At 41.8% G+C, this 12,418-nt stretch overlaps 1 protein-coding gene across 6 annotated transcripts in view; it reads right to left on the bottom strand.

Moving 5' to 3' along the window:
- The window catches only part of LOC141051266 (solute carrier family 22 member 15-like), a 353,709-nt gene that overhangs the window by 192,957 nt on the left and 148,334 nt on the right, over positions 1 to 12,418 (bottom strand). For all 6 annotated transcript variants that reach the window (XR_012220613.1, XM_073548125.1, XM_073548124.1 and 3 more), the window contains one exon: positions 2,544 to 2,684. Coding sequence is in view for 5 of the 6 variants with exons in the window: in XM_073548125.1 (XP_073404226.1) it covers positions 2,544 to 2,684 (141 nt within the window). In the remaining variant the exon portion in view is untranslated. The remainder of the gene's footprint in view (positions 1 to 2,543; positions 2,685 to 12,418) is intronic.

Below are 12,418 nucleotides of genomic sequence, written 5' to 3'. Positions count from 1 at the left end.
AAGTTTCAGCACGATCACATGTCTAACGATGCCAACACACAGTTTCATAGTCATCTGGAACGTCAGCTTGGGTCATCTCAGGGCTGTGGAGTCGGTAAGCGAAACCTGCGACTCCGACTCCTCAATTTCCCTTCCATCGACTCCCACATATATTGCTTATATTTAAGTGAAAAATTTATTGTAGTACAATGTGAACATCAGACATTTAATCATTTTTATGATACAATAATAAAGACATTTAGATAGAACATAATATATATTTATTGGAATACAACTTTAGAACACAAAAAACTAATAAATTGTAAATATGTAATACACTATGTAATAAACTATGTAAGTGGCAAAAAAACAGTTTTCAACAAAAACATAATAAATAACAGTTGCGCAGCCTATGAATTTGTTCTAAGAAATAGAATTGCCTCCATCAGATCCTCCTTCATAGATGACCTAAAATCTGACCTAATAATTTTAAGGCCAGAGAACAGCCTCTCTACACTAACTTGGGTTGGAGGCAAAGCCGTAACCACATGGGCAACATCTCTAACAATTTTCAAGTATAAAGGAATTGCCTCATGCACAGTCCGTTTTGATGAACGGTTGAATTTTTCTTTTTCTTTGAGAGCAAGTGAAACATTTTGCTGAAATATGGTCAATCTGCTGCTATAGGAGACTGAGTGAAATCTTTTTTCTTGCAGCAATGCTTTGCCTGCTCCATATCATCCAAATACTTGTCAAAGTCAAACTACTCATCTGATGAGGATGAAGATATGGCAGCAGTAGCACTGTCAGGACCCAAGTCCTCTTGCGCCTGGCAGTCCTCCTGTAGGCCACTCATCCTAACTGCTACCTCAGTCAGAGCTTCTTTTCCTTTAGTAAGCTGTTTATCATCAAGCAGTATACGATGACTTGGGTCCACATAAACAGCTGGCAGAAATTTTTTTATTTTCCAATAGCTGTGTCTCTCTCTGTTTCATTGAAGCAGAAATGCCATCTGCGATTAAATCTCCTCTTTGGGACAGGCAAAACAGCAAGTTCTTCCACTCCCTTATGAAAATTCCAGGAGTTAAATCCTCAGCTTGTAATTTTTTAGTCACGGTAAATAGGTGATTAAGCAATTCCTTCAATTCAGTCACCTGTGTCCATTGACCTTCATTTAGGGTTACCTGAGGGTTCGCTATATCTATAAGAAACGGTTTTAACCAGAATCAAAACTAGGGGGGGGGCAGAACCTCATACTGTTCCGCAGAATCTCATACTGCACACCTCAGCTGCTGCAGAACCTTATACTGCACACCCCTACACTTGAAAATAAAGCCTGCACCTTAAGGTGTGGTGAATGCAGTCTATTTATTCCAACTATCAATTGATGTTGATGTGTTACTGAAGACGAGCAATGCCTGTCCTGCGCGTCCTTTTGGGCAGCTATGAGGTGTACCTGACTGGTGCTAAAAAAAGGAGTGTTAGTCTGTGTGCTACCCGGTTTTCATTCTTTTTGGTACAGATAAGATATGGATAGGCAGATATGGATAAATGGATAGAGCAGATTTCTAATCTGCTTTTGCTATTGAAAACATTATCTATGCGCTCAAAAACCTTTCAGGTGATGCGGTTTTTTAAAAAGCTGATCTGCTTTTGCAGCTGAAAAAACGTATCCTCAAAAAATGCAGCAAAAACGCTGTGTGTGAATGTAGCCTTAGATCAGGAATAGAACAGCCATTTATAGGACATTTCATAACTTTCCCAAATTCCTGTGAAAAAATATTCAGCATATTCTGCATTGAACTACGGTACCCAATTTATTATATATTTTAGGAGTCGGACCATTTTATACCGACTCCACGACTCCGACTCCACAGCCCTGGGTCATCTAACAGAAATACAATCTATTTATGTTTATGTGATACTGGCCTGTAGATAGACTTGGGGAGGAAGAGTCTCCATGACAGGATAGGGAGTAATACATTAAAATGTTGGATTTTTGGATTGTGTAAGGAGCTGAAAGGGAGGCAGATTACAAAAACTGTGCTTTAAAGGGGTTTGTGAATAATAAAAGGGATCACTCCAAGATATTCGGGTACCATCAGAGAAGTGGGGCATTCAGATTTACAACCACATAGACTAGCAAAACAGAACTTTAACCGCCAGACATTAATACCAGCTAAAGAAGAAAAACATATGATGTTCCCTGAAGTTGATCTATACCTGTTATAAGGACCAACAAGCTGAACAAGAAGCCACGGCGAACAATGATCCAAGTGATGGCGATAGCTTAGGACAGTCTCTCGAAAAGCATTTTACTTGAGAGTGAAAGTAAAAAAAAAAAAGTGTCTAGACATTCCCATATGGCCGAACTTTAAGTGAAAGTTAAAGAACAGCAAATCACAAGATATCAGTAAGACTGATCATAATATAAAATAATTAAAACCATCTGTTTAGACGTGTGCTAAATATAGGTTTTGATTTTCTCGTCAGATTTAGAACTCTGTGGAAGCTAATGGGTATATTACGAATAATCATGTAGAACATAGTGTTATGATACTTACCAAGACTTCTCAATGAAAAATAAGCAGAGAGGAAAAGCAGGGACTTCTACAAGGCCATACAATGCCACGTTCAAGTATAGATTGCCTTTCAGCGCTCCTGCATTTAAGGTCAGACCATAGTAAACCAGACTGCAGACGTACCTGAAAGAAACAGAACATCATTGCTACTGAAAGGTTTGCAGATTTCAAGATCTGGTTTTTTTAAAAGTCAATTTATAAAGAATGCACTCTGACATAGAATCGTCACAATGAAAATAAAACTCCTTTCACCACTGTTGGCCAGAAACTCCCCGATCTGTTGGTAATACTTTCCCCAAACACTACGCTGGGAAATAGACTTGCAAGTCAGATGCATTTTATGGTGAATTACTTTACAAATGCACATATATAGAGGAGAGCCATCAACACATCAATTACAGACATAAATGAGAAATCCATTCATAGAGTCAGTTCTGGTATAGTGTGACGGCTACTTTATAGGTTCTGGGCAGCTAACAGCATTCAGCTTCTCTCTCATAGACCCTCTATATTAATTGCATGACAGGTTACCAACATGCTGAAAGAAATACTTAACAGGATAAAAGCCATACATTTATTTCTTTGATTTTTAGCTAACTAAAACCAGAACTAATTTACTGGAATTATTACTCGGTTCACAGTGTGATTAAAGAGGTAATCCTGTTCATATTGGGCAGGTGCACCGTATCTGAAGAATATCTGTAGAAGTGATGTCACCAGCCTCAATCACTACCTTATCATCAGGAGGTAAGCAGGGCCAGATATCTGGAGACATGAAGTCACCAGCCCTGATCACTACAGTATCGGGAGGTAAGCAGGGCCAGATATCTGGAGACATGAAGTCACCAGCCCTGATCACTACAGTATCGGGAGGTAAGCAGGGCCAGATATCTGTAGAAGTGAAGTCACCAGCCCTGATCACTACAGTATCGGGAGGTAAGCAGGGCCAGATATCTGTAGAAGTGAAGTCACCAGCCCTGATCACTACAGTATCGGGAGGTAAGCAGGGCCAGATATCTGTAGAATTGAAGTCACCAGCCCTGATCACTATATTATCAGGAGGTAAGCAGGGCCAGATATCTGTAGAAGTGAAGTCACCAGCCCTGATCACTACAGTATCGGGAGGTAAGCAGGGCCAGATATCTGTAGAAGTGAAGTCACCAGCCCTGATCACTATATTATCAGGAGGTAAGCAGGGCCAGATATCTGTAGAAGTGAAGTCACCAGCCCTGATCACTACAGTATCGGGAGGTAAGCAGGGCCAGATATCTGTAGAAGTGAAGTCACCAGCCCTGATCACTATATTATCAGGAGGTAAGCAGGGCCAGATATCTGTAGAATTGATGTCACCAACTCTGATCACTACAGTATCGGGAGGTAAGCAGGGCCAGATAGATATCTTAAGAAGTGAAGTCACCAGCCCTGATCACTACAGTATCAGGAGGTAATACAAAAAATATCCAAAGACAATTATGGGCAAAACAACACCTGTTTTCAATTATCAATAATCCAAGTGGATTTGAGTCTTTTTATGCCCAAAAAGATTTATGGATTTAATTAATGTAAACTCCAAACTATATTATCAAAAAAGAAGAAAAGGAGTGCTATACATAGTTTTTTTTTTTTTAAAAAAAGTTGTTTTTTTTTATTATTGGTTACAAAAATACATATAGAAATTTGCATAGATATAAAAATTAATTTTTTACATGTGACCCTAGATGTTATAATATATGTCCATGACAATTCACAGGCAAATATCTTAATGGCACATAAAAACAATAACAGTTATGTAATATCATGTCAATGTTCAATATTATAACCATCAATAGTGACCATAGATAAAAAGTAGTTACAAGGGCATTGCATATATATATAGGGACCCGCCCTCGGTATACAGCCAAACTAACTGCCAAAAAGACCAAATTGATTTAATGCTTTTAGTGCTTACCAATGTAGTCTGGTGCCTGGTTGCCCGGGAGCCACGTGTCACCCCTGACGCGCGTTTCGCTTTTGCTTTATCAAAAGGGATACACAATCACGCATTTTCCAGCATTTTATAGTGAACATTATAATATGGAGTGTTTCTAGCAAGCATACGTCCCGATGTCATCGCCGGAAGACGCTCACCACCTCCCAGCATTCACCGAGCCTGCACGTCATGGGGAAATCCCCATTTGACGTCATTTGACCTGCGCACTAGGTATTATGAAGCCAGAAACAGTTTCCCTGGAGATCTCAGGGCGCATGCGACGGAACACAACCACGTATCTCAAGCTGAAGATTTAAATGGAAATATATGTGCCCAAACATATAGTCCATCTACAGTTGTGGCCAAAAGTATTGACACCCCTGCAATTCTGTCAGATAATACTCAGTTTCTTCCTGAAAATGATTGCAAACACAAATTCTTTGGTATTATCTTCATTTAATTTGTCTTAAATGAAAAAACACAAAAGACTATGAAGCAAAAAGCAAAACATTGATCATTTCACCCTCAGCCTAATACTTGGTTGCACAACCTTTAGCCAAAATAACTGCGACCAACCGCTTCCGGTAACCATTAATGAGTTTCTTACACTGATCTGCTGGAATTTTAGACCATTCTTCTTTGGCAAACTGATCCAGGTCCCTGATATTTGAAGGGTGCCTTCTCCAAACTGCCATTTTTAGATCTCTCCACAGGTGTTATATGGGATTCAGGTCTGGACTCATTGCTGGCCACCTTAGAAGTCTCCACTGCTTTCTCTCAAACCATTTTCTAGTGCTTTTTGAAGTGTGTTTTAGGTCATTGTCCTGCTGGAAGACCCATGACCTCTGAGGGAGACCCAGCTTTCTCACACTGGGCCCTACATTATGCTGCAAAATTTGTTGGTAGTCTTCAGACTTCATAATGCCATGCACACGGTCAAGCAGTCCAGTGCCAGAGGCAGCAAAGCAACCCCAAAACATCAGGGAACCTCTGCCATGTTTGACTGTAGGGACCGTGTTCTTTTCTTTGAATGCCTCTTTTTTTCTCCTGTAAACTCTATGTTGATGCCTTTGCCCAAAAAGCTCTACTTTTGTCTCATCTGACCAGAGAACATTCTTCCAAAACGTTTTAGGCTTTTTCAGGTAAGTTTTGGCAAACTCCAGCCTGGCTTTTTTATGTCTCGGGGTAAGAAGTGGGGTCTTCCTGGGTCTCCTACCATACAGTCCCTTTTCATTCAGACGCCAACGGATAGTACGGGTTGACACTGTTGTACCCTCGGACTGCAGGGCAGTTTGAACTTGTTTGGATGTTAGTCGAGGTTCTTTATCCAACATCCGCACAATCTTGCGTTGAAATCTCTTGTCAATTTTTCTTTTCCGTCCACATCTAGGGAGGTTAGCCACAGTGCCATGGGCTTTAAACTTCTTGATCACACTGCGCACCGTAGACACAGGAACATTCAGGTCTTTGGAGATGGACTTGTAGCCTTGAGATTGCTCATGCTTCCTCACAATTTGGTTTCTCAAGTCCTCAGACAGTTCTTTGGTCTTCTTTCTTTTCTCCATGCTCAATGTGGTACACACAAGGACACAGGACAGAGGTTGAGTCAACTTTAATGGATGTCAACTGGCTGCAAGTGTGATTTAGTTATTGCCAACACCTGTTAGGTGCCACAGGTAAGTTACAGGTGCTGTTAATTACACAAATTAGAGAAGCATCACATGATTTTTCGAACAGTGCCAATACTTTTGTCCACCCTCTTTTTTATGTTTGGTGTGGAATTATATCCAATTTGGCTTTAGGACAATTCTTTTTGTGTTTTTTCATTTAAGACAAATTAAATGAAGATAATAATACCAAAGAATTTGTGTTTGCAATCATTTTCAGGAAGAAACTGAGTATTATCTGACAGAATTGCAGGGGTGTCAATACTTTTGGCCACGAAGAGGAGGATGAATGAACTCATGGAGATCAACATCTGACACTGCGGAGACACCATCACGTGTTTCTCAACGCAGTGATTCTAGAGCACTGCCCCCATCCCTTATGGGAAATATGTAAAACATGCAAAACAGAAGCCGCGGAGACACCATCACGTGTTTCTCAACGCAAGCAATGACCAGCCAGGAATGAACTCATGGAGATCAATATCCGACACTGCGGCAATACCCCGAAACAGCTGTATGTGGATGGATACCATGTTTTGGCATAGGTGGTTTCCTTCATTGGAGACTGCCCTTCCCGTGGTTGTTCCTTCCCGGGCAAAGACCTGGCTGGTCATTGCTTGCGTTGAGAAACACGTGATGGTGTCTCCGCGGCTTCTGTTTTGCATGTTTTACATATTTCCCATAAGGGATGGGGGCAGTGCTCTAGAATCACTGCGTTGAGAAACACGTGATGGTGTCTCCGCAGTGTCGGATGTTGATCTCCATGAGTTCATTCATCCTCCTCTTCATAGTCTTTTTACTAGGCATTTCTCCTACCAGCCAGTTTCCTACTCCACACTGATGAGGGGCAATACCCCGAAACAGCTGTATGTGGATGGATACCATGTTTTGGCATAGGTGGTTTCCTTCATTGGAGACTGCCCTTCCCGTGGTTGTTCCTTCCCGGGCAAAGACCTGGCTGGTCATTGCTTGCGTTGAGAAACACGTGATGGTGTCTCCGCGGCTTCTGTTTTGCATGTAATACTTTTGGCCACAACTGTATACATACTGCGCCACCACATAGTAAGAATAGAGGACAGAATTTAAATGGAAATATCAGTACCTCAAACATATAGTGCATTTATACATACCGCGTCACCGCATAGTAAAGATAGAGGACAGAATAATAAATGAACTGGAGGCCATATTTGGACATAATTGTTATTGTTTTTTTGTGCCATTAAGATAATAATTGCCTGTGAATTGTCATGGATATATATTATAACATCTAGGGTCACATGTAAAAAATTGTTTTTTATTATATCTATGCAAATTTACTGTACATATGTGTTTTTGTAACAAATAATAAAAAAAATCTTTAAAAAAAAAACAAAACTATGTATAGCACTTTTCTTTTTTGATTGTCAGGAGATAAGCAGGGCCAGATATCTGTAGAATTGATGTCACCAACTCTGATCACTACAGTATCGGGAGGTAAGCAGGGCCAGATATCTGTAGAATTGATGTCACCAGCCCTGATCACTACAGTATCGGGAGGTAAGCAGGGCCAGATATCTGTAGAAGTGAAGTCACCAGCCCTGATCACTACAGTATCAGGAGGTAAGCAGGGCCAGATATCTGTAGAATTGATGTCACCAGCTCTGATCACTACAGTATTGGGAGGTAAGCAGGGCCAGATATCTGTAGAATTGATGTCACCAGCTCTGATCACTACAGTATCGGGAGGTAAGCAGGGCCAGATATCTGTAGAAGTGAAGTCACCAGCCCTGATCACTACAGTATTGGGAGGTAAGCAGGGCCAGATATCTGTAGAATTGATGTCACCAGCTCTGATCACTACAGTATCGGGAGGTAAGCAGGGCCAGATATCTGTAGAAGTGAAGTCACCAACTCTGATCACTTCTACAGATATCTGTCCCTGCTTACCTAAAAGGGAAAAATCTCTCAAAACACTTATGTATATATCATTCTCAGAGTGTTTCTCCTAGGTAGCTTCATCAGGAGAACATACTAAGTTTTAGATTAAAAAAATAAATAGAACTCCATCCATACCTAGCTTAGAAGTAATGTACAGGCTTTTCAGAGGTTTGTTCAATGCTTCATTCCAATACAGTCTATCAGTCATTCAGAAGATTTGCATTAGAGCCAGAGGGAACAGTGTCCATCCACAACTGCCAGAAGTGATGTCCAATGGTTGTTGCCATTTATAAATAGCTTACCGCTAGACGTCATTACGTGCCTGAGTTCATGAACCAGGAAGCTGAAGGAGACTGGGCATGTTGTGACCCAGCTGCGCTTACTGTGTGATGATGGAACGCAGTGCTTTCCCCTTCTCGCATGCGCATCAGGTTATATAGCAGATTTGCGCATGCGTCCGTGGTTCACGAGCCAGAATGCTGTGTAGGGACTGGGCATTTGCTGTATTGTTACCCAACCGCGGATGCGCATCTTTCATGACAGTGGAACGCATTGCGCATGCGCTGTGATTTTATGCGCATCAGGAAATATTGGTTGATACACGAATGCCCCCGCGGTGGAGCGCAATTGCATTATATAACATAGAAATGTGATAACTTGCAGATACTTATTAGAGTGAACGTGCTTGGATAACAAGTTATCCAAACATGCTCGAGTATTATACAAGTATTTCGGGCGTGCTTTGATAATATTTTCGAGGCCCTGCAGCTGCATGTTTTACAGCAGATAGTGGTAACACATGCGAGGATTGCCTGTTTGTTAGGAAATCCCCACAACCAAAAAACATGCAGCCACAGGGACTCTAACATATTATTCAAGCACGCCTGTGATACTCTGATAACATGTTATCCGTGCACGTTCGCTCATCACCAATACTTAGTCATTGGCAACCCTCATTATATAGATCTATTTTAATAATATATGGGTATCTTAAGTCATGTTTGGTTGAAATATGAATGAGCCATGACAATGGATATAGATTCAAAACCGCTTCTTATGGGGTTACCAAAAGGAAATTGCCTATAAGTACAATAAAACTACTACATCATTTTAACACATTTAGTACGTTCAGGGCCATAGTGTGATTCTCCTGCCTTATGATACCAGCATCAGGCAAAAACAAAATATATGATATTTGGCCACTACCTATTCAGGTCAATGAGCCTGTAACTGTTTTTTTTATATATTCCATTAATAACAACAATAGTGCAATACTTTATAGACACTGAGAAGGTTAAATGAAACATAAAAATTGGAGTTGTTCATTCAGAAACCCCGGCCTCATTCTTTCCATCCGAGAGATCCATTTAGCCTCATTTGGCAGGTTCCTGCGGTCCCAGTCACCACCCCCGATGGGTGGCGAGACGACCTCAAATCACAGAGAATTGAAACCTATCCAAATAAACCTGGTGTCGCTCCCTTTTATGATTCGATAATGGTGAGTCATGCGAATTAACTATATTGCCTATCCTCCTCTGAAGTTCGTGTTTGGTTTTCCTGACACAATGGAATAGATATATCACTCCCATGGTTATACAGTTTGCAAAATGTTTACACTGGTAGAACTTACCAGTAGTGGTATTGTAAAAGGATTTTATTTTTGAAATGCAGCTTCAAAATTTACCAAACTTAAATGTGCCCATGTTCCTATTTTCTAGCCAAGTTGAAGGGCGCCTAATCGGGGAAGAGGTGCTGTGTACCAGTTGGCCACGTATCGATCTCCCTCTTCTGTATGTAATGAAGGGGATGTAGGGTATCAAGTCATAAATATCAGGGTCTGTTTTGAGCATATTCCAATATTTTTGAATGACCTTTCTCACCTTCCCTGATTGATCGTCAAAGGTCCTAATAATTCTAGTTAAGGGACTCTGACTCTTCCCTTTTGTTTTTTTGAGGAGTGATGATCTCTCTCTGGTATTTGATATTTTAAAGGTTTAATTCGGAATGGTCAGGGCTTCTATCCATGAATTTGTCTTCGAGTTCCCAGACCTGATGATAGAACCTTTTCTATGGTGAACAGTTTCCCCTGATGCTTGAATACTATTCTTTTGGAATCTCTCTTTTGAAACTGGAGGGGTAATGGCCATCCCACCGCAATAGATTAGTAGTGGTAGGTTTTCAGAATGTTACCGTCATGAGATATCCTAGGGCAGTGATGGTGAACCTTTTTAAGATAGAGTGCGCAAACTGCAACCCACAACCAACTTATTTAATGCAAAGTGCCAACACAGCAATTTAACCTGAATACTGAGGTTTTAGTTTAGAAAAGTCAACTCATGCAGAGAGAAGGCGGGGGCAGCAGAGAGCAGTCACAGACAAGAGCAGGGGTACCAGACTGCAGTTATGAAGGAATATGCTTCCTATCTTTGTATATGCACCCCCAATCCTGGTATATGCTTCCCCAGTCGATGTATATTCCTCCCAATCCATGTATATGCCTCCATCCATATATATGATGCCCACATCCTGGGATATATGCACCCTCATCCTGGTATATGCCCTTCATTCTGGTATATGTTCCCCCATCCTTGCATATGCTCCCCCAATCCATGTATATGCCCCCATCCTTATATACCAGGATGAAGGGCATATACAAGGATGGGGGAGCATATGCCAGGATGAAGGGCATATACAAGGATGGGGGAGCATATGCCAGGATGAAGGGCATATACATGCCCCCATCCTTGTAAAAGTCACTGCATCATTGTATATGTGCCCCCTGGTTTATGTCCCCTATCCTGCCGGCGCCACTGTTCAACGCATAGAAAGAAAAAAAAAACAAAACACACAAACGTTGCTACTCACCTTACTTTCTCTTCTCCACCACATCATCTTCTGAAGCTAGCAGCAGATTTCAGAGTCCAAGCAACAGTAGGCACATGATGTCACTGCCATGCACATGGTCTTGTGTACGCCAACGTTAGTTGCTGGTCTCAATGTCTGATTGCCCAGTAGCGTGTATTGAGGCACATGGACCCGGCAAGTTCATGCACTGCAATACACTTCAGCTGGATCTGTGTCCAAGGACACAGATCCAGCTGAAGTAAGGGCTGGCGTCGCCGGGCTCCTCACCCGCCGGCCCAGGTCCAGTGATGCGGAACAGCAATGGCACAAGTGTCCACAGGGAGGGCTCTTCGTGTCCTCTCTGGCACATGTCACATAGGTTAGCCACCGCTGTCCTAGGGTGTCTGTGCCGATTCGGACGTCCAAAAAACTGTGTCATGACTGATTTCAAGCAAGTACGATTTTGGCGAGTTTGAGGCCCAAGGCATAGGTGTTCAGTTCCCTCATGAATTCAGTGAAGGACTGAGCATCTCCTGACCATAATATTAAGATGTCATCAATGCAACACCTCTAAAATAATATCTGGGGGCTCCACCATGATGTTTCATCCTCACAGAAGACAAATGTATTCTCCCACCAACCCAGGAACAGATTAGCATAGGTTGGGGCACATAAGTGCTCCCCATCAAAGAAACCCTGAGCTCGTGGAAGAACTTACCATTGAATAAGAAAAAAAAATTGTGTTTTCGTATAAATTAACTAATTGATGACAAAATTATTATGCAAAGAGAAATGTGTTCCTGTCGCTATAAGATAATGTTCTGTTCCCCTCAAGGGTACATCATGAGGAATATTACAATACCGGGCTTTAACATCAACTGTACTTCCTCAGTAATTACCACATCCTACAGTTTGAGAAGGAGGTAGGACGTGTCTCTAATGTAAGAGAGCAACAAGATCACAAGAGGTCTTAAAAGGCTATAAATGTAAATACTACAGTTTGGGGTAATTGAATCTATCCCGGAAACAACTGGACAGCAAGAGAAGGACATAGTGTGTCCTCTGTAGCCCTTATTTTGCCTATTTTACCAGACATTCTCAAGATACAACATTTTGCTTTAACTTTTGACATTTTTTTTAGCAAGCTATCAATAAAAAGTGAGGTTTTATTAAAAACTGGATGTGTGCCCGATGCTATCGCATCGGAAGGGCAGTAACATCATGATGTGGGCAGCTTTGCGGCGCCGCACCCAATCTCCAGCACAGGCCTCAAGCCACGGTCTTTCTTGCCGGCTGTGACTGCATGGAGGTGGGTGGGCAGGCAGCGGCAGGATCCGGCGCATGTAGTCAGGCGGTGGGTCCTGGAGGGGGTCCGGCGGCGGTATCACTCTCATTACTCCCCCCTCATTACACCCCCTTCATTACACCCCTCTCACAGCCTCGTGATCGCAGCGGCGGCC

This window comes from Dendrobates tinctorius, unplaced genomic scaffold (genome assembly GCF_039654945.1).
Source record: "Dendrobates tinctorius isolate UK_male_01 unplaced genomic scaffold, ASM3965494v1 ptg000156l, whole genome shotgun sequence".
Taxonomy (NCBI): Eukaryota; Metazoa; Chordata; class Amphibia; order Anura; family Dendrobatidae; genus Dendrobates; species Dendrobates tinctorius.
Note: the sequence above shows the minus strand (reverse complement) of the source record. Positions and strands in the feature narration are given on the sequence as shown.